The sequence below is a fragment of the Pseudonaja textilis genome, chromosome 4 (genome assembly GCF_049901715.1).
Source record: "Pseudonaja textilis isolate UNSWEBS1 chromosome 4, rPseTex1.2, whole genome shotgun sequence".
NCBI classification, from domain to species: Eukaryota; Metazoa; Chordata; class Lepidosauria; order Squamata; family Elapidae; genus Pseudonaja; species Pseudonaja textilis.
In genome coordinates, this window is record NC_141993.1 from 91,244,190 (window position 1) to 91,267,282 (window position 23,093).

The 23,093-nt window shown below is 43.7% G+C and overlaps 1 protein-coding gene across 1 annotated transcript; it reads left to right on the forward strand.

The window, feature by feature from the left end:
• Positions 1-2,946: 2,946 nt before the first annotated feature.
• On the forward strand, positions 2,947-17,783 carry SST (somatostatin). Its single transcript, XM_087932068.1, has 2 exons — positions 2,947-3,115; positions 17,348-17,783. Exons 1-2 carry the CDS (start codon positions 2,975-2,977, stop codon positions 17,558-17,560), a joined length of 354 nt encoding a protein of 117 aa, XP_087788194.1. The 5' UTR covers positions 2,947-2,974; the 3' UTR covers positions 17,561-17,783.
• The last annotated feature ends 5,310 nt before the right edge of the window (positions 17,784-23,093 follow it).

Below are 23,093 nucleotides of genomic sequence, written 5' to 3' on the forward strand. Positions count from 1 at the left end.
GGAAGAATGGAAGGAGAGAGGAAGGAGGGAAGGAAGGAAGGAAGAATGGAAGGAGAGAGGAAGGAAGGAAGAAAGAATGGAAGGAGAGAAGAAGGAAAGGAAGGAAGGAAGAATGGAAGGAGAGAAGAAGGAGGAAGGAAGGAAGAATGGAAGGAGAGAGGAAGGAAGGAAGGAAGGAAGGAAGAATGGAAGGAGAGAGGAAGGAGGGAAGGAAGGAAGGAAGAATGGAAGGAGAGAGGAAGGAAGGAAGGAAGAATGGAAGGAGAGAAGAAGGAGGGAAGGAAGGAAGGAAGGAAGAATGGAAGGAGAGAAGAAGGAAGGAAGAAGGAAGGAGAGAAAGGAAGGAAGGAAGAAGGAAGGAGAGAGGAAGGAAGGAAGGAAGGAAGAATGGAAGGAGAGAGGAAGGAGGAAGGAAGGAAGAATGGAAGGAGAGAGGAAGGAAGGAAGGAAGAATGGAAGAAGAGAAGAAGGAGGGAAGGAAGGAAGGAAGAATGGAAGGAGAGAGGAAGGAGATGGGAATGAGAAAGATGAAAGAAGGATGCATGGATGGAAGGAGAGGGAAGGGAGGGAGGGAGGAAGAATGGAAGGAGAGAAGGAAGGAAGGAAGGAAGGAAGGAAGAATGGAAGGAGAGAAGTGAAGGAAGGAAGGAGATGGGAATTAACCCTTGTGGTTTTCTTTGCAAAAAAAAAAAAAAGCTTTACGGTGGTTATCTGTATTTTTCTTTATTTTTCCGTTTAGCTTTATAGTTCGTTTTCCCCAGTTTAGCTTTAGAGATTCCGTGGTTCTCTCTCTTTTTCTTTATTTTATTTTTTTCAGTTTTCCTTCCGTTTTAGCGGCCTTCTTTCCAAGCCTAGTCGGATCCAACCTGGCTTGGCTTTCTGAGATCTTCGTTTGAATCTACAAAAGAATCGTGAGAGAACCCGCCCCGCCCGCCCCCCGTCTCCCCTTGGGGGAACCCACGGAGTTGCCCTGAACCCAAATCTCCCGTGTTCCCAGTTTAAGCTTCCCGGGAATATCGCCATCCTTTGGTCGCCTTTCGATCCCGGAATTCTGCGCGCCGGGCGCAGGTGATTTTCCACCGCTCGAAGTCACCTTTCACTAGGATCCGAATAAACCGGGCGACTCCGGTTCCACTCCTGGCTGGTCTCCACAGCGACTGGGTTCCCACGACCCCACGCGGGGCTCAACCAGGCTCTTTAAAGCTCTGGCAAGCGCATTCCCACGCGGAGACTCCGCGAATCTTCTCCCACCTTGGCTGATTTCTCCCGACTCGGCCCCGTGAGGCTTTGAACTTAGGATCCCGCCGTGCAATCTAACCGGCTTAGATTTTTGACCTGACACGTGTCGTCTGAACAATCCACCCATGGAACAGAAGTTGCCCTCAGAAGTTGTGGGAGCTTCATCCCTGGAGGCTTTTCAAGAAGAGATTGGACTGCCCTCGATCAGAAATGGTGCAGGGTCTCCTGCTAGGGCAGGGGGTTGGACTAGATGACCTAGAAGATCCCTTCCAACTCTTGTTATTCTATATTCAATGGACCAGAAGTTGCCTTTGGAAGTTGTGCGAGCTTCATCCCTGGAAGCTTTCAAGAAGAGACCCGATTGCCTTCGGTCAGAAATGATGTAGCGTCTCCTGTTTAGGCGGCGGTGGCGGCGGCGGGGTGTGTGTGTTGGACTAGATGACCTCCAAGGTCCCTTCCAACTCTGTTATTCTATATTCAATGGAACAGAAGTTGCCTTTGGAAGTGGTGGGAGCTTCATCCCTGGAGGCTTTCAAGAAGAGACTGGACTTCCATCTTTCAGAAATGGTGTGTAGGGTCTCCTGCTTGGGCAGGGGGTTGGACTAGATGACCTAGAAGATCCCTTCCAACTCTTGTTATTCTATATTCAATGGACCAGAAATTTCCTTCGGAAGCTGTGGGAGCTTCATCTCTGGAAGCTTTGAAGAAGAGACCGGACTGCCCTCTGCCAGAAATGATATAGGGTCTCCTGCTTAGGCGGTGGTGGGGTGGTGGTGGTGGTGGACTAGATGACCTCCAAGGTCCCTTCCAACTCTGTTATTCTATATTCAATGGACCAGAAATTGCCTTTGGAAGTTGTGGGAGCTTCATCCCTGGAAGCTTTCAAGAAGGGACTGGACTTCCATCTTTCAGAAATGGTGTGTAGGGTCTCCTGCTAGGGCAGGGGGTTGGACTAGATGACCTCCAAGGTCCCTTCCAACTCTGATTATCTGTTATCAATACCTCGGGCCCGCGCAGCCTTAGAAAAGAGGTCCGGTAACTGCCTTCGCTCCAGGGAGAACCGGAGAAAGTTTCTCCTCCAACTCCCCCCGCCCCTCCGCCTCACCTCACTCCATCAGTCCTATTTGCGAGGGATCCAGTAGGGCAATAGCCCCCTCCTCCCTCTCTCCCCCTCCACCCCCGCCTCCTTCCTCTCTCTCTCTCCCCCTCCATCCACCCCCGGTTATTTCGTGGGGAATCACGAAATAATCTTCCCCCCAGGGCAAGCGCATTTTGGGGAAGGGGTGGGGGGAGGGAGAGAGTCAAGAGGCCCTTCGGGAGGGGGCTTGGGGTGCCACACACGCGTGTCTCCCCCACCGTGGGTATGCCCCCCCCTCCCCTCTTCCTGCCCCCCCGCCCTCCCCGCCAGCTCTCGCTTTCCCTTGATGGATCTGCGCGCTTAATGGGCTGTCAAACACACACACACACGCGCGCGCGCGCACACACACACGCGCGCACCGGGCGCTTTTGGGAGAGGCGGGGCGGGCGGGTGGGCGAGTGGAAGGGGTCGTCCCCCCCGCCCCCGCCTTGACGTCAGCAGAGGGCTTTATAAAGGTTGGGGGCGCCGGTGGGGATCCCAGAAGCCGAGGTTGGCCCTTTCTCGTCGGCACCGGAGCGAGTGAAGGCATCCAACCGTCGCCGCCGACACCCCCCACCCGGCCACCCGCCACCCACCCGCCTTCGGAGCTTCGCCGGGATGTTCCCTTGTCGCCTCCACTGCGCCCTGGCGCTGCTCGTGTCCGTGTCCGTGGCGTGGAGCACCGTGGCCGCTGCGCCCTCCGATCCGAGGCTCCGGCAGTTCCTGCAGAAATCGTTGGCTGCAGCCGCGGGGAAGCAGGTAAAAAAAGAAAAAAGAAAAGAAAAGAAAAGAAAAGAAAGAAAGGAAGGAAGGAAGGAAGGAAGGAAGGAAGGAAGGAAGGAAGGAAGGAAGGAAGGAAGGAAGGAAGGGAAGGGAAGGGAAGGGAAGGGAAGGAAGGAAGGGTAGGGAAGGGAAAGGAAGGAAGGAAGGAAGAATAGAATTCTTTTATTGGCCAAGTGTGATTGGACACCCAAGGAATTTGTCTTGGTGTAAATACTCTCATTATACATATAAGAAAAGATACATTCATCAGGAGTCAAGAATCATAAGGTACGAAAGAAGGAAGGAAAGGAAGGAAAGAAAGAAAGGGAAGGAAGGAAGGAAGGAAGGAAAGAAAGAAAGAAAGAAAGAAAGAAAGAAAGAAAGAAAGAAAGAAAGAAAGAAAGAAAGAAAGAAAGAAAGAAAGAAAGAAAGAAAGGGAAGGAAGGAAGGAAGGAAAGAAAGAAAGAAAGAAAGAAAGAAAGAAAGGGAAGGAAGGAAGGAAAGGAAGGAAGGAAGGAAGGAAGGAAGGAAGGAAGGAAAGAAAGAAAGAAAGAAAAAGAAAGAAAGGGAAGGAAGGAAGGAAGGAAGGAAAGAAAGAAAGAAAGGAAAGAAAGGAAAGGAAGGAAGGAAAGAAAGGAAAGAAAGAAAGGGAAGGAAGGAAGGAAGGAAGAAAGGAAGGAAGGAAGGAGCGAGGCAGTCCGAGGAGGGGAGGTATACGAAGAGAGATGAGAGCCCCTGAGCTAGTACAGAGCGCCGTCTCCCGCGCCCGATCCCGAGAGCTGCTGCGGGAGGCTGGATCCGACAGGGAGATCTCCCCACCCACCCCCACCCACCCTGCCCGGCTTTGTTTAACTCACTAAAGGCAAAGGTAAACTCTTCCTGGCCAAGGAGGTTCACTTCCCCAACTCCCTTGGGTAGGAAGCTGCTTAGACTAGGGAGCCCCCGCGGTCTTGGCCATCCAAGGACCTCCAGGTAGGGAAGTGAGCAGCGCAGGAAGATCTCACACCCCCCCAAACCCCACCACCGTTCCTCGACTTTGGCTGGTTTCCCTTGGGAAGAGGCGCAGGGATCAACTGCTGCTGTAGCTGGAGGCTTTACTGAGCGGCCAGGACTCATGAAGGGAACAGCTGAGGGGTTAGGTGGGCTGAAGATCCAGCAGGAGAGAACCTGGCCAGCTCCCCACCCCCCGTGGTGGGGCCGGCATCAGTAGGAGAAATATGATGGATGAATGGATAAATGGATGGATGGACAGATAGAGATAGATAGAAATAGAGAGAGACAGAGAGAGACGGAGACATAGACAGACAGATAGATAGAAAGGTCAATTTTTTGCGCTCATTATTTTTACACAAAGGCAAGAAAAATGTATCCAACCCATCTTCCTCCTATTTTCTCCGCAACAACAGCCCTGTAAGGTGGGCTAGGCTGAGGGAGAGTCTCTGGACCTAAGTCACCCAGCTAGCTTTTATGGCTAAGGCAGGACTAGAACTCGCAGTCTCCTGCTTTCCAGCCTGGTCCTAATCACTAAACGAAATGGGTTAACCTGTCCTGTTCACCTGTCCACCTTGACTCTTAGTCACCAGGTTGCTTCAGAAATATCCCTCACCCTTGAATCAAGATTGCAACTCAGAGAGAGAAAGAGAGAGAGAGAACAAGAGAAAGAGAGAATAAGAAAAAGTGATCAAGAGAAAAAGAGAGAGAATAAGGGAAAGAGAGAGAGGAAGAGAAAGAGAGAATAAGAAAAAGTGATCAAGAGAAAAAGAGAGAGAATAAGGGATGGAGAAGGAGAGAGAGGAAGAGAAAGAGAGAATAAGAAAAAGTGATCAAGAGAAAAAGAGAGAATAAGGGAGAGAGAAAGAGAAAGAGGAAGAGAATAAGAAAAAGTGATCAAGAGAAAAAGAGAGAATAAGGGAGAGAGAAAGAGAGAGAGGAAGAGAGAATAAGAAAAAGTGATAAAGAGAAAAGAGAGAATAAGGGAGAGAGAAAGAGAGAACAAGAGAAAGAGAGAATAAGAAAAAGTGATCAAGAGAAAAAGAGAGAGAATAGGGGAGAGAGAAAGAGAGAGAACAAGAGAAAGAGAGAATAAGGAAAAGTGATCAAGAGAAAAAGAGAGAGAATAAGGGAGAGAGAAAGAGAGAGAGGAAGAGAATAAGAGAAAGAGGAAAGGAGAAAGGAAAAAGAAAGAATGAGAAAGAAGAGAAAGAGAGAACAAGAGAACAAGACAGAATAAGAAAAAGAAGAGAGAAAGAGAGAAAAAGAGAGAGAGAGAGAGAACAAGAGAGAACAAGAGAAAGAACGAGAGAGAGAAAGAGAATAAGAGAAAGAGAGAATGAGAAAGAGAACAAGAGAAAGAGAAAAAGAGAACAAGAGAGAGAGAGAACAAGAGAGAGAACAAGAGAGGGGGAGAGACAGAGAAAGAGAACGAGAGAACAAGAGAAAGAGAGGAGAGAAAGAGAAAGAGAGAACGGGACAAAGAGAGAAGGGGAGAGAGAGGACCACACAGAAAAACAGATTTTCTACAGTATGTTCCTTGTAAGCCAACACGGCCGCTTTCCTAGAATAACCGCCCACCTGCCATTTCGCGGGGAGTTCTTCGAGCCATCTCAAAATCTGGAGGTTTTTCTCTTAGACAAGACCCCCAGATTTCTCTCCCCCCCCCCCAAAAAAAAACCCCTCACCCTGCCCCCCCCTAAATAATCGTATAGGATGTGATGAAGTTGTATCCTTGGAAAGTCAGACGAGAACCGGCTCAGTGCAAGAGGCGCGGCTGGGAAGCGCGGAGCTGTCCAGGGTCCTGAGACGGATTCCTGCTCTGACAGACCGAGATTAAACTTGGATATAAGCGGGTCTGACTAGCTGTTTCCAAGATAGATGCGCCACAAACTCACGCACGCCTGCACGCACACACACACAAAAACAACACACCAACAACGCATTAATGCTTTCAACCTTGGCAACGTTAGAGTCAGAAGTTGAGAGAGGTAGCCGGGTTTGGGTGGGGGGTGACATTAAATCACTCGCCTCAGAGAATGCCCAAAATGAGACAAGGGGAAAATTCCTCAGAAGAATCCTAGGGTTGAAGGTCTTCTAGTTCAACCTCCTGCCCAACCCTCACACCAGACAAGTTTTTTCAAGAAAACCTTCAATGAGAGATTTCCCAAAGGTGTGTGGGTTTGTTTTCCCACCAAGAGGAAACTGGAAGACATTTCGCTTCTCATCCAAGAAGCTTCTCCAGCTCTGACTGGATGGTGAGGAATGAAAGTCTAGTCAGAACTGAAGAAGCTCCTTGGATCAGAAGCGAAACCTCTTCAAAGGAAAACCAGAAAGAACCAGCTGCCACTTGAAAAAACAGACAACCAAGACCTGGATGATGGAGAATCTCCATCGACTTCGACGAGAGAGCAGTCATAAACCCCAAAAAGTCATCTGATGGGATAATAGCAGTTTAAGATTTAGAAAAGGCGTTGTGGTTTGTAGCGGATAGCCAAGGGAAAAAAAAGGGGGGTTTAATGCAGCCTATGTCCATCATGAAAAAGGTAAAATGGCACGACAGGGATGAATTCAAAGCGGAAAAAAAAAATCCCCTCAGAAATGCACTGGAGCATGTCGTCATACCAATGCCTAAGATCTAACGCTTGCAATAAAATCTGCGATGCCGCCATTTTGGGAATCTGCATTGACTTCCATGGGAAACAGATGACTGACAAGGTGGCAACACAACCCTTTCATTTCTTTATGGAGTAAGCTTTGAAAAGAGGCAGGTGGAGAGGAATCGAGGTCTAGAATGGCAAAAATGCAACGCCATTATTTCTGCCCATAATAATATTAAATCTGGACTATCCTGCATCGAACTGTAAAATATTTCCGCATCCTTTGTGGATGTATCTGTAGCAAAGAAATGATGCCATAGAGAGGGAAGTCAAGTCTAGAATATTATACGTTGCATTGAAGAAGAAAAAAAATCACAAGAGGTTTATTTACTCCCGTAATCTGCTGGGTTATGAAAACTGGCTCACGCTATACAGAACTGCAACATAACTACGCAGTGAAATTTGTATGGCGTACTACAGAAATGAATGCGGGCAAGCTTAGGATGCTGTCTGAATGTGGCCGTGATTAAGCCAGTTTGTAGAAAGAAGAGAAGAGAATAGAGAATAGAATAAGAATCGAGAATAGAATAAAATAGAATAGAGGATAGAATAAAATAGAAAAGAGAATAGAATAGCGTAAGAATAGAATAAAGAATAAAATAGAAATAGAAATAGAAATAGAATGGAATATAGAATGGAATATAGAATGGAATGGAATAGAATGGAATAGAATAGAATAAGAAAAGAGAATAGAATAAAATAGAATAGAGAATAGAATAAAATAGAACAGAGAATAGAATAGCATAAGAATAGAATAAAGAATAAAATAGAAATAGAAATAGAAATAGAATGGAATATAGAATGGAATATAGAATGGAATGGAATAGAATGGAATAGAATAGAATAAGAAAAGAGAATAGAATAAAATAGAATAGAGAATAGAATAAAATAGAACCGAGAATAGAATAGCATAAGAATAGAATAAAGAATAAAATAGAAATAGAAATAGAATGGAATATAGAATGGAATATAGAATGGAATGGAATAGAATAGAATAGAGTAAGAATAGAACAGAATAAAGAATAGAATAGAAATAGAATAGAATAGAATATAGAATAGAATATAGAATAGAATATAGAATAGAAAATAGAATAGAATAGAAAATAGAATAGAATAGAAAATAGAATAGAATTAGAATTCTTTTATTGGCCAAGCGTGATTGAACGCACAAGGAATTTGTCTTCAGTGCAAATGCTCTCAGTGTACATAAAAGAAAAGATATATTTGTTGAGAGTCAAGAATTATAAGGTACAACACTGAATAATATCTGGCTGGCACGTCTGGCTTTCTAAAGGAGAATTGAATGAGACGAATGAGCAGGGACTCCCAAGAAGAGCCGAATTGCATCACTTCTGCAGAAATAAGAGGCTAATTTTTGCATTTTTGCATTCTTGGCGCAAACCGTTTCTCTCCAGATCCATTAATCCTGAAGGCCTTTTTTATTTTTTTTGGTTTCTCTGGGAATTCATCCATATTTGTTTTCTCCGATCCGAAGCGTATCCAGACGTGGCGTTGAAACCCATCAGTGGGGAAGTTGAAGCGGGGAGGCCAACACATCTGGAGGGGTGGAAAGAAGGGTGGGTACGCTCAGCGAATCAGACCGAGAGGGAAATAAAAGGGCAGAATGCTCGCGTAAGTAAGCCAAGCTGTATTTTACCATGGCAATTCCCCACCCTCCCCCCAAAAAGGCCACGGATTCACTCCCTGGATTTGATGGGAGATTGTTATTCTGCTCCCTGTGGGTATGGGAAGAGTCTTTGGCTTACAACTGTTCATTTAGCGACCGTTCATAGTTACCATGGTACTGCCAAAAAGTGACTTGTTTCACACTTACAACTGTTGCAGCCTCATGCGACCAAAATGCGAAAGCCTTGGCAATCGTTTCATAGTTACGATGGTCGCAGGGTCCCTGGGGGTGTGTGTGTCATGTGATCCCCTTTGACGACCTTCTGACGAAGCGAAGTAAATGGGAGAAGCCCAATTCGCTTAACGACTGTGTCACTAATTCCATAAATGCAATGATTCACTTAACAACCGTGGCTAGGAAAAAAAAACCCATTAAATTGGGCAAACTTCCTGAACAAATGTTTCCCTTAGAAACATAGATGAGGGGCTTAACTGTGGTCATAACTCGAGGACTACCTGCACAGACAGTCCTCAATTTATGATGGATTGCTTAGTGACCGTTGGAAATTACGTTGGAAGGACCTACTTTGGGGTTACTTATGACCCAGATTCAAAGTCCTGATGGTTGATTTGCTTAGTGACTGATGCAAAAAAGTCATTTTACAACTGTCCCTGTACTTTATGACCCTCCCGACTTACGACAGTGATGGTCAGCTCCATTACAGTCGTAAGTTGAGGTCTACCTGCTCCTTAATATGAGCGAGTGAAAAGATCCAGGGGCTACGGTTCCTTTTACAATATTGTTTAATTTTAATCTTCCATTAATATTCTTATTCTTCTGTACAAAACTCCGCACTGGCGATAGGAAAGGCATCCGGCCATTAAACCCTCTGCTGGCTCCATTCAGTTGGCCAGACTCCACCCCGCAAAGGATTATGGGGTGGTTAAAAAATGGTGATGATGAATATTCTTATTCTGGTTAGTAAAATAATGCACGATTATTCATCTCAGCTTGTTTCTAGTTTACTGAGTTCACTGCGCTGTGTGAACCTGGAAAAACAAACGGCTTTAGTAACAGGATAAGGGAATTGTGTGAATGCAGCCACTGATAACTGAGTTAGCCATGTTCATTCACATCTAACCAGGTTAGTTGCAACTGCCCGGCGTATGAAACTTGGGGAGTAAATAACTTCTTGTCCTTTTCTCAAGTTGTCGTACAAACGCATTTCTATTTCTATAATTTCTATAATTTCTATTTCTATCTCTGGTTAGTTTACAGTTCAGGGTTAAGAGCAAAACAGGGCAGTTCGATGCGCGTTGTGTTAAAACCGCACTCAACAAGGCACCTGAATGGCTGCCCGAGGGTTGAACCCGTGACTGTGGGGATGCTGCCACAGTTGTTACTGTGAGATTGGGTGTGTGTGTGTGTGTGTGTGTGTGTGTGTGTGGTACCTCAATGGCATCAGAACTGGAACCTTGATTCGCCCTTTGGATCTGGGGCAGTCGTCACAGCTGTGGTGGCCCAATGGTTAGAATGCAGCACTGCAGGCTGACTCTGCCCACTGCTAGCAGTTCAATCCTGACCGGCTCAAGGTTGACTCAGCCTTCTGTCCTTCTGAGGTCAGTAAAATGAGGACCCAGATTGTTGGGGGCAAGAGGCTGGCTCTGTAAACGGCTTAGAGTAGGGATGGAAAGCACTGTGAAGTGGGATATAGTCTAAGTGCTGTTGCTCTTCCTTCCTTCCTTCCTTCCTTCCTTCCTTCCTTCCTTCCTTCCTTCCTTCCTTCCCTCCCTCCCTCCCTCCCTATTTCTTCCTCTGCCCTCCCTCCTTCCTCTTCTCCCTCTTCTTCCTTTACCCTACTTTCCTTCCTTCCCTTCCTACTTTCCTTCCTTCCTTCCTTCCTCCCCTTCCTTCCTCCTCCTCCCTCCTCCCTCCTCCTCCCTCCCTCCCTCCTTCCTTCCTTCCTTTCCTTCCTTCCTTCCTTCCTTCCTTCTTCCTTCCTTCCCTCCCTCCTTCCTCCCTCTCCTGCCCTCCTATTTCCCTTCCTTCCTTCCTTCCTTCTTCTTCCTTCCTTCCTTCTCCTCTCCTCCTCCTCCTCCCTCCCTCCCTTTCTTCCTCTGCCCTCCTCCTTCCTTTCCCTTCTTCTTACCTTTCCTTCCTTCTTCCTACTTCTTCCCTCCCTACTTCCTCCTCCTTCCCTTCCTTCCTTCCTTCCTTCCTTCCTTCCTTCCTTCCTTCCTTCCCTTCCTTCCTTCCTCCCTCCCTCCCTCCCTCCCTCCTCCTTCCTTCCTTCCTTCCTTCCTTCCTTCCTTCTTCCTTCCTTCCCTCCCTCCTCCCTCCTCCCTCCTTCCTTCCTTCCACAGTGGTCAGAATGCATTATTGCAGGCTAATTCTGCCCACAGCGCAGGAGTTCGATGGTGACCAACTCATGGTCAACCTTGGAAGTCCATCTGTGTTCAGGCCCTTAAATCATGTTTCTCCTCCTACCCACCCCCTTATCTAGCACAAAGATCCTTGGGGGCTGGTCTGTCTGTCTGTCTGTCTGTCTGTCTGTCTGTCTGTCTGTCTGCTGTTGAAAGATGGAAAACTCAGCTTTAGTTCTTTTCTTTTTTAAAAATAGTAATTTTTATTAAGCCTTTTCACCTTTAAAAACGACACATATAAAAACAACCTTAGCAGTGATGTGACATCAGGTTCTGACCCAAACCTGGTTCCAAGGAAACAAACACGAAACAGAGGTAACAGCAAAATCTTTTAATGATTCTTTACGGATTCCGTTCCTTCCCGGTTAAAAGGCTGTTTCGAACTCATTGTCTATGATAAGGACGAGCCTGGCCAACGGGGTGCAAGGCTGCCAAGAACACTGGATAAAATTACTAAGAAATATTTCCAACACAAAGAGTCTCCCAAACGCCAACCAAGATAACCCAAACGTCCACAAGGCTCGAGTGCAAAAACGTCTTTGCTTCCTGCAAAGAACTCCGGTCTCTCAGCTGGCTTTTATCCCTTAAGGGAGGGGCCATCACCTTGCAGCCTTACTCCCGAGTCGCCCGTGCTGCTGCAGCTGCTCTTCCCTTCGAGAAGCCCTGCGTGCACACACACTGAGCACAGGCTCCTCGGGGGACTCTTCCTCACTGCTGCCAGCCTCCACCGTCTCCAAAGGCCGCACTCCACTCCCTGAGGGTCCTGGCCCCATCCCTGCATCCCACGCAGGCCCCTCACCTGAGTCCTCGCTCTCCGAGGCCTCAGCCGTCCACACCTGCTGCCGGCGAACCACAACACAAATCGATGCAGACATATTTACATTATTGATTCCTACAGTCTAACCAATTGTACCATTTTTTCCCCAGACCGCATAAATCTTTCCTATCTTGCAATTCGGATTTCTGCGCAATCCGTTTTCTTTTCTGTAGTTCTTAAAGCAGGCCTCTTCAGACTGGGCAGCTTGAAGATTTGGAGACTTCAACTCCCAGAATTCCTCCAACTCCAGTCATGTTAGCTCAGGAATTCTGGGAGTTGAAAATCCGCAAGTCTTCAACTTGGCCAATCCCACACCATCTTCAGGGAATGGCTAGGATGGCATCACTGAAATTCCACCCATTTTTTTAAAAAAAATATATATGTTGAAATTCAAATAGGCAAAGCTTTAAAAAAAACCCCTATTGTTCCAGTTGCCATTTTGCCTTTTTTGACCTCCCTGCAGATTCCTTTGTCTGCACTCTTTCTACCATCATGGAAATGATGGATCTAACTATGGAATCCAAGGCTTAATTTGTCCTTTTTGTATTATTTTGCATTCTTAATTTGTCTTTTTTATTATTTTGCATTCTTAGTTTGTCTTTTTTTTATTTCTCATTCTTAATTTGTCTTTTTGTATTATTTCGCATTCTTAATTTGTCTTTTTGTATTATTTCGCATTCTTAATTCGTTTTTTAATTATTTTGCAATCTTAATTTGCCTTTTTTATTATTTCGCATTCTTAATTTGTCTTTTTATTATTTCGCATTCTTAATTTGTTTTTTTTAATTATTTTGCATTCTTAATTTGTCTTTTTTATTATTTCGCATTCTTAATTTGTTTTTTTTTTAATTATTTTGCATTCTTAATTTGTCTTTTTTATTATTTTGCATTCTTAATTTGTCTTTTTATTATTTCGCATTCTTCATTTTTAAAAATTATTTCACATTCTTAGTTTGTCTTTTTTTATTATTTCGCATTCTTAATTTGTCTTTTTTTATTATTTCGCATTCTTAATTTGTCTTTATTATTTTGCTTCTAGAGGTGGTCCTCAACTTAACAACCGTTCGTTTAGTGGCCATTCAACATTACAACAGACCTATGACTGTTTTTTCACACTTATAACAATTGCGGCTCCCCCGTGGTCACGTGATCAAAGTTTCAGACGCTTTAGGCCACCCAACTCGTATTTACGACAGCTGTTGCAGCTTCCTGTGTGTGTGTGTGTGTGTGTGTGTGTGTGTGTGTGTGTGTGTATGTGTGTGTGACGCAATCCCTCCCTTTTGCAACCCCCCTCTGGGCAGCCAAGTCAAGCGGGAGGTTGGATTCGCTTAATGACGGTGTGACTAAATTTAACCCCTGCAGTGACTTGCTTACCAATGCGTGGCAAGAATGGTCGTAAAATGAGACAAAGCTCACTGAATCCCTGTCTCGGTTTAGCGAAGGAAATGTCAGGCTCCATTGTGGTCATAAGTCGAGGACTTATCTGTATATCCTGTATATCACTTGAGACTTCAGAGAAGAGGTTGGACTCCCCTCTGTCAGAAATGGTGTAGGGTCTCCTGCTTGGGCGGGGGGATGGACTAGATGACCTACAAGGTCCCTTCCAAGTCTGTTCATCTGTTATCTGTTATCCTGATGGAAGAATGCTTTTTCTGATAAAAATCAGCTTGCAGCCTTGCTGTTTTTAACAAGGGACCGAGATTCGTGACTGAGCTGACATGTTTAAGAGGCTGGCTTCTCATAGTGTGTTCATAGCATGTTTGTTGTCGGGACGGTGCAATTGGACCCATGACCCATGTTTAAAAATGGGAGGGGCTTCAGATGCTTTATTCTGAGTTTTAGACCCCCTGCCCCCCAAATAAATGTCCCCAGAAAAACCCCTGCCACATCTCACTCTAATTTGCACAGCTAGTCTCGCCAAACAACCATTTAACAGATTAACAAGAGTTGGAAAGGACCTTGTAGGTCATCTAGACCAACCCCGTTGGAAGTGACAGCGGGACTGACAAAAGGGACTTACAGCTGTTTTTTCCCCACTTATGACCGGCCCACAGAGCCCTCTGACTGAAATTTCAGATGCTTGGCAGCTGCCTCGTACTTACGACGGCTGCAATTGTCTCCGGGGTCACGGGAATTTGCTTTTGCGACCTTCTGGCCAGCCAAGTTCATGGGGGAAGTGCCAGACCCACTTAATGACCGTGTGACTGAGGGCAGCGATTCGCTTGGCGAGAAAGGATCGCAAAGCGGGAGCTGTGGTGGACTTTGCTGTCTCGCTTAGTGACATAAACTTGGGACTCAATTGTGATCATAATTTGAGGATTTCCCTTCCAAATCTTATCCCGTTTCTTGTAATTAGAGGGTAGGTGAATTTTAAAAACACTGGAAGTTTTTAAAGATGTTTTTGGATAACCATTGGACAACCCTTTGTCGGAAGTGGTGTAGGGTTTCCTCCCTAGGCAGGGGGTTGGACTAGAAGACCTCCAAGGTCCCTTCCAACTCTGTTATTCTGTTCTATTCTAGTCTATGTACTCTATTCTTTATTCCAATACTCTACTCTACTCTACTCTATTCTTCATTCCAATATCTGTTCTGTTCTATTCTATTCTATTCTATTCTATTCTATTCTATTCTATTCTATTCTATTCTATTCTATTCTATTCTATTCTATTCTTTATTCCAATACTCTACTCTATTCTATTCTTCATTCCAATATCTGTTGTTTTGTTCTGTTCTACTCTACTCTACTCTACTCTATTCTATTCTATTCTATTCTATTCTATTCTATTCTATTCTATTCTATTCTTTATTCCAATACTCCAGTCTACTCTACTCTACTCTACTCTACTCTACTCTACTCTATTCTATTCTTCATTCCAATATCTGTTGTTTTGTTCTGTTCTATTCTATTCTATTCTATTCTATTCTATTCTATTCTATTCTATTCTATTCTATTCTATTCTTTATTCCAATACTCTACTCTACTCTACTCTACTCTACTCTATTCTATTCTTCATTCCAATATCTGTTGTTTTGTTCTATTCTATTCTATTCTATTCTATTCTATTCTATTCTATTCTATTCTATTCTATTCTTTCTTTCCAATATCTCTTCTACTCTACTCTACTCCACTCCACCCCACTCCACTCCATTCCATTCCATTCCATTCCATTCCATTCTATTCTTTCTTTCCAATATCTCTTCTACTCTACTCTACTCCACTCCACCCCACTCCACTCCATTCCATTCCATTCCATTCCATTCCATTCTATTCTTTCTTTCCAATATCTCTTCTACTCTACCCTACTCTACTCTACTCTACTCTACTCTACTCTACTCTACTCTACTCTACTCTACTCTATTCTTTCATTCCAATATCTATTCTGTTCTGTTCTGTTCTGTTCTATTTATTCTGTTCTGTTCTGTTCTGTTCTACTCTATTCTTTCATTCCAGCTGGGGAAGGTGGCTCACAAACAGTTAATCCCGTGACCTCTCCGCCCACCCTCCAAAATGCTACAACGTCATAAAATGCCAACCGGCGGCCCAGGGTTCAAATCTGGATCGCATACGAAACGGTGGAAACGCCACAACGGTCGTAAATGGCTTGCGAGTCAGTTTTCCCAGCGCTGTTGCAGCTGTTTGTACCCTTGCTCGTTCAGTGGATGCTTGCAAATTAAGGATGATTTTTTTGGGGTGTGTGTGTGTGAGAAGCTTAGCAGAGTCTGAACTGGTGGGGGGAATTTGGAGGGTGTGGGGAGGGGGAAAATCCCTGGGAAATTAAAAAAAGTCCAAGAAACACGGCAAGGGGATTCTTGATCCTCTCTGGCTGCCTACAAAAACGGCACCGCAATCGCAATTAATTTGATCTCCGGATATCCAGGAGCATCAAATCCAGATTACGGGAAGCGTGAGCATCCCTTTACAAGGCCATGTTTGGTTTATTGCATCTAGTTTTAACTGCCACCATATTAAAAAAGGAAAAGAGGTTGAAACTGTAGGAAGTGCGCAGACAAGAGCAACGGGAGGCTAAAATATAAAAGACCGGTTGTAGGAATTGGGTACGTCCGGTTGAATGAAAAGAAGGACTAGGTGGTGACACGATAGCAGGGTTTCAATATTTGGGGGGCTTTCCCACAGAAGAGAAGGTCAACCTTTCTGCAAAACACAAGAAAGAAAGAAAGAAAGAAAGAAAGAAAGAAAGAAAGAAAGAAAGAAAGAAAGAAAGAAAGAAAGAAAGGAAGGAAGGAAGGAAGGAAAGAATAGGGAAGGGAAGGAAAGGAAAGGAAGAAAAGAAAGAGTGAGAAGGTAAGGAAGAAAGAAGAAAGGAAGAGGGAGGGAGAAGCAAAGGAAGAAGAAAGAAAGGAAGAAAGAAAGGAAGGAAGGAAGGGAAGAATAGGGAAGGAAAGGAAAGGAAGAAAAAAGAAAGAGTGAGAAAGTAAGGAAGAAAGAAAGAGGGAGGGGGAAGGAAAGGAAGAAGAAGGAAAGAAAGAAAGAAAGGGTAGGAAAGGAAAGGAAGAAAAGAAAGAAAGAGTGAGAAGGTAAGGAAGAAAGAAGAAAGGAAGAGGGAGGGAGAAGGAAAGGAAGAAGAAAGAAAGGAAGAAAGAAGAAAGAAAGGGGGAGGGAGAAGGAAAGGAAGAAGAAAGAAAGAAAGAAGAAAGAAAGAAAAAAGAAAAAGAAAGAAAGAAAGAAAGAAAGAAAGAAAGAAAGAAAGAAAGAAAGAAAGAAAGAAAGAAAAGGGGTCTTCAAACTTGACAGCTTGAAGACTTGTGGACTTAACTCTGGACTGGACTGCCATTTGTCAGAAATGGTGTAGGGTCTCCCACTTCGGCGGGGGGTTGGACTAGATGACCTACAAGGTCCCTTCCAACTCTGATTATCTGTTATCTGTTAAGTTTGAATCTTGTTCTAGATCTAGAAGATCTCCAAGATCCTAGGATTCTATGATAGGAAGGAAGGAAGGAAGGAGGGAGGGAGGGAGAGAAGGAAGAGAGATAGGTAGGTAGGAATCAAGGAGGGAAGGAAGCAAGCACGCATGGGAGGAAAGAAGGAAGGAAGGAAGGAAGGAAGGATGCAAGGAAGGAAGGAAAGAAGGAAGGAAGGGAGGGAGGAAGAAAGGAAAGAAGGAAAGAAGGAAAGAAGGAAGGTAGGTAGGAAGCAAGCAAGCACGCAAGGAAGGAAGCAAAGAAGGAAGGAAGGAAAGGAAGGAAGGGAGGAAGGAAGGAAGGTAGGAAGCAAGCTAGCAAGCACGCAAGGAAGGAAGGAAAGAAGGAAGGGAGGAAGGAAGGAAGGAAGGTAGGAAGCAAGCTAGCAAGCATGCAAGGAAGGAGGGAAAGAAGGAAGGAAGGAAGGAAGGAAGGAAGGTAGGTAGGTAGGTAGGTAGGAAGCAAGCAAGCAAGCAAGCATGCAAGGAAGGAAGCAAAGAAGGAAGGAAGGAAGGAGCAATGGGTGCTCAGAAGGAGATCATACCTATAAATAATGAGAAATTTCCTGACAGTTAGAACAATTAACCTGTGGAACGACTTGCCACCAGAAGTTGTAAAGGCTCCAACACTGCAAGGTTTTAAGAAGAGATTGGGCAGCCACTTGTCTGAAATGGGACAGGGATTTCCTGCTTGAGCAGGAGGCTGGTCTAGATGGCCTCCAAGCTCCCTTCCAGCTCCTTTATTCTGTTATTTTCCTCTCCGGACCTTTCACGCTCTCTCTTTTCTTCCAAGGAACTGGCAAAGTATTTCCTGGCAGAGTTGCTCTCCGAACCCAACCAGCCGGACAACGAGGCCCTGGCTTCAGACGACCTGTCCCGCGGGGCTGAACAAGATGAGGTCAGGATGGAACTCGAGCGATCGGCCAACTTGAACCCGGGACTGACCCCGCGGGAGCGCAAAGCCGGATGCAAAAATTTCTTCTGGAAAACCTTCACTTCTTGTTAGCTTTCGAAATCTCCTCTTTCCCCCTCCATTTCTCTCTCTCTCTCTCTCTCCCTCTCTCATTTCTCAGTCTCTTCATGCCAGGAGCTGAAGACTGTAATATAATTATAATAATGATGATAATAAAAAAGATATTGTTAAGGTAAACAAGGGGAAAAAAAAAAAAGAAGAAGTACCATTTGGTTTTCAAGCTGTTTTAATAAAGCTTTCTGTTTCAAATTGTACACCCCCTTCTGCAGTTTGTCATCTCTGTTTCTTGGGTGGGGCCCATCAGTTTGGCTGGTTGCAAATTCTTACTTTCTGGCAATAAAGCTTGTTTGCAAAGTATTTTCCTTGCAGCTTTTCTCTATGACTGACGGGTTGAAGCTCAGCCATCAATCAATCAATCAATCAACCAATCAGTCAACCAATCAATAATCATCCAATATTGAAAGTCAAGGCAAGATTATTTTTACCGTTAAAAATGTCCTTTAACACAATAGAAAATCGAGCGAAATCCTTCAGGTAATGGGTCTGAAATGAGGCAGGCCTCCTGGAATGATGGTTAAGAAGTTAACAGCCAGGTTAATGTTTGTTGTGTGAATAGAAGCACAGTTTAATTAGAAATGCTTCCTGGAATGATAGTTAAGAAGTTAACACCCAAGTTAATGGGTGTTGTGTGAATAGAAGCACAATTTAATTAGAAATGCTTCCTAGAATGATAGTTAAGAAGTTAACACCCAGGTTAATGTTTGTTGTGTGAACAGAAGCACAATTTAATTAGGAATGCTTCCTGGAATGATAGTTAAGAAGTTAACACCCAGGTTAATGGGCATTGTGTGAATAGAAGCACCATTTAATTAGAAATGCTTCCTAGAATGATAGTTAAGAAGTTAACACCCAGGTTAATGGGCGTTGTGTGAATAGAAGCACCATTTAATTAGAAATGCTTCCTAGAATGATAGTTAAGAAGTTAACACCCAGGTTAAAGTTTGTTGTGTGAATAGAAGCACAGTTTAATTAGAAATGCTTCCTGGAATGATAGTTAAGAAGTTAACACCCAGGTTAATGGGCGTTGTGTGAATAGAAGCACAATTTAATTAGAAATGCTTCCTAGAATGATAGTTAAGAAGTTAACACCCAGGTTAATGGGCGTTGTGTGAATAGAAGCACAGTTTAATTAGGAATGCTTGCTGGAATGATAGTTAAGAAGTTATGTTATGTTTTTATTCACATAGACACTTAATCTGAGTAGTGAATTCAATCATTTGGTATGTTGGCTTTAAAAAAGTCATCGAAAAATTAAAAAGACCATCCAGTTAAAACACTGACCAGGCTTACATTCTAGCGTGTACGTAACACCTGTCTGAATTCAACTTGCTGTGTGAGTTCAACTCCCCGCTGTACATTTTAGTGAAACTGTACAAAAAACGTACACGAGTCTCCTCTCTGTGTGTATGTGTGCGTGTGTGTATAGAATTGAAAACAAAAGGTTGCATAATCTTTTAAGTGCCGGTCTGTGATTAACTTTCCCCAGGTTCAGAAGCTGAGTGGGTTCTAATATTATTCCATGTAGGATGGTGCACCACTAGGAGATCCCAGCTGGTCTGTGAAATTGGAAAACTGTTCTGGAAAAAAAAAAAAAAAAGAAGAGAAAGACAAACAGTTTTGTTCCTGCTTCAATTTCTACTTTTAGCCATCTTTGGAAGGGTTGATCATTGGCTCCAATTCAGAGAACACAATAGACCTTTGAAAATTAGGGGACTGGAGGCTAAAACATATAAGGAATCGTTGCAGGAACTGGGTATGTCTAGTTTGATGAAAAGAAGGACTAGGGGTGTCATGATAGCAGTCTTCCAGTATTTGAGGGGCTGCCCCAAAGAAGAGGGAGTCAAGCTATTCTCCAGAGCACCTGAAGGCAGGACAAGAAGCAACGGATGGAAACTCATCCAGGAGAGAAGCAACCTAGAACTAAGGAGGAATTTCTTGACAGAACAATTAATCAGTGGAACAATTTGCCTCCAGAAGTTGTAAATGCTCCAACGCTGGAAGTTTTTAAGAAGAGATTGGATAACCATTTTGTCTGAAATGGTCTAGGGTTTTCCTGCCTGAGCACGGGGTTGGACTAGAAGACCTCTGAAGTCCCTTCCAACTCTGTTATTCTATTCTAATATCTATTTACATATAGTATTTTGAACCCTTTTTTTTTTATAATGGACTTAAGGCATTGGGTTAACCCATTTGGTTAGAGAGAAGGTTGCAAAGTAAGGGAAAAGGAAAATATGGAAATTAAAAACTTTTTCCTGCCATCAAATCCTTCAAGCTTCAAGTCAAAAACACACAAAAGGAATGGTTGACTACCTACTGTTGCATTTTTTCAGATCATTTCCATAGCCTATAGTCAGAATTTCTGGCAGAAAGTTTTTTTTTAATGTTTAAGAGACAATGGATACTGCTTTTATGAAACCAGAATGATTTTTACAGATTATTTTTCTGCATGGATTATTCTTTTATAGCAGTGTTTGGTTTTTTTTATAGCAGTTAACTTGGCAACTTTAAGAAGCGTGGACTTCAACTCCCAGAATTCCCCAGAGCTAGCTGGGGAATTTTGGGAGTTGAAGTCCACGCTTCTTAAAGCTGCCAAGGCTGAAAAATACCATTTCATAGGAATGTATAAGTTGTCCAGTGTAATATAAGCACCAAATCACTTTCCGCATAAAACTAAGCAACATCTTAACACGATGAACTGGGCAGCCTTGTGTACGCCACAAACTTAATCAAAGTTATCGAATTAATCCATTTGCTGAATTTCCACACAACATGGATCTACTAAGAATCTGGCCTCCATCAAAAGTTATGGGAAAGAAATAGAAAATTAACAACTTCGTATAAAGAGAACCAATATAAAATGTTTAACAGATGGGATCTTCCTCCAACTAGATTGACCAAAATTAGTAAAAGCATATCACCAGATTGTTGGAAATGTAACATAGAGATAGGGACCAATTATCATATGTGGTAGAAATGTGTACAAGCAAAAAAAATACTGGTGGAAAATAAAGGTTTGGATGGGAGAGATGGTTACCCAGAAAGGAGAATTCAGACCAGAAACGTTCTTATTGGGAATTATTAATGAGAAATACAGTAAAGGAACAATATATTTAATGATACATATAATAACATCTGCAAGATTGGTGTATGGCCAAAACTGGAAGAATGAAGATACCCCTTCAGAAAGTGAAATAATAAGGAAAATATTAGTCTGTGCAGAGATGGACAGACTAACTTTAGAAATCAAAGATAAGGGTGAGACAGAATATTATGAAGTCTGGGGTAAAATGTATCAATGGTTAGAGTCAAGGAAAAAGAAAGGAAGGGTTAACGCTTTATAGGATGACAGTTAAAAGTTTTGTAAACCAAAGAGAATGGAATATAATGGACAAATATGAGATGATACGAATGCATGAGTATAAAAGACGGTTGTATAGAATTGTAGATACATGTAAATAGAAATAATATGCATCTGACACTATACTAATAACATAAGGGGAAACGGAAATTAATACTATAGCTTGTATGGCCAAAATGAGGGCCAAGAAAGCTGCACTGTGTTCAATTGTTTTTAATGTTCATTCAATAAAATTTATTGAAGAAGAAGAGGAGGGGGGGGAGGAGGAGAGGAGGAAGAAGGAGGAGGAGGAGAAGAAGAAGGAAGAAGAAGAAGAAGGAGAAGGAGAAGGAGAGGAAGAGGAAGAAGAAGAAGAGGAGGAGGAGAAGAGGAAGAGGAGGAGGAGGAGGAGAGGGAGAAAGGAGGAGGAGGAGGAGAAGGAAGAAGAAGGAAGGAGAAGGAGAAGGAGAGGAAGAGGAAGAAGAAGAAGAGGAGGAAGAGGAGGAGGAAGAAGGAGGAGGAGAAGGAGAAGGAGAGGAAGAGGAGGAAGAGGAGGAGAGGAGAAAGAAGGAGGAGGAGGAGGAGGAGAAGGAGAAGGAAGAAGAAGGAAGGAGAAGGAGAAGGAGAGGAAGAGGAAGAAGAAGAGGAGGAGGAAGAGGAGGAGGAGGAGGAAGGAAGAGGAGGAGGAGGAGGAAGGAGGAGGAGGAGGAGGAGGAGGAGAAGGAGAGGAAGAAGAGGAGGAGGAGGAAAAGAAGAAGAAGAAGAAGAAGAAGAAGAAGAAGAAGAAGAAGAAGAAGAAGAAGAAGAAGAAGAAGAAGAAGAAGAAGAAGGCCTCCATTTGCGCAATGCACAAAACGACACATGGCCCTCCCCTTAACCAGCATTCACACCAAGTAAGCTTTGCAAGGTGTGCAAAATCCTTTTAACCTGTCCAGCTCAGCCCATAAATAGGGCGATAACTCAGGTGGCATCGACTTAAAGAGCATGCATGGAAACAGCAGGTGCGCAAATTGCTTTGGGCATCTCCCCAGCATACAGTCAACCCGCCTTCGAAGTATAACCGAAGCAAAATCGATTGATTCTTGATATGGAAATAAAAAGAGAGAGATCAGTCACAGAAATGATGGGATTCGTGACTTCAAAAGAGATGCCTCTGGCTGCTGTGTTATTTTTTTTGTAACCTGGTTTGTTCCACATGGGAGATAAATGACTAATGCAGCTAACCTGAGCATCATGTAGAAATGTGCTTTGATAGGAACAGAAAAGAGCAACATTAAATGCAGTTAAATGCCATTATGGTATATAGACTCTCCTGCTCAAGCAGGGGGTTGGACTAGATGACCTCCAAGGTCCCTTCCAACTCTTGCTATTCTATGTTTTATCTATTCCATGTTCTATTTAGGTACAATTCTGGACGCCTTCGGTGCAAAATCCATTATAGGGGAAAGCCGGCAAACAACCCCATTGCTTTTTATTAGCATTTCTTAGGTTTAAAACTTAGAATAACTTTATTGTCACTTTACATGACAAAATAAATAAATAAATACAAAATTTATAAATAAATAAAATAAATAGATAGATAGATATAGTGATATAGATAGATGATAGATAGACAGACAGACAGACAGACAGACAGACAGACAGACAGACAGACACATAGATATAGAGGATAGACGGATGGATGGGTGGATGGATGAATGGATGGATGGATAGATAGATAGATAGATAGATAGATAGATAGATAGATAGAAGCCTGGGCTGCCATCTGTCAAAAATGGTGTAGGGGTCCTTGGGCGGGGGGTTCGACTAGATGACCTCAAAGGTCCCTTTGTTATTCTATATTCAATGGAACAGAAGTTGCCTTCAGAAGTTTTGGGAGCTTCATCCCTGGAAGCTTTCAAGAAGAGACTGGATTGTCCTCAGTCAGAAATGGTGTAGGGTCTCCTGCTTGGGCAGCGGGTTGGACTAGATGACCTCCAAGGTCCCTTCCAACTCTTGTTAGTCTGTATTGGTTTTAGCAGTTCATTTGCCAGGATAAAGTATAGGACGCTGTTTGGAGAAACCGTTTGTCTGGAATGCTATAGGGTTTCCTGCCAGAGCTTGGGGTTGGATTGGATGACCTCTAAGGCCCCTTCCAACTCTGCTCTTCTGCTCTTCTTGGGCATCTTC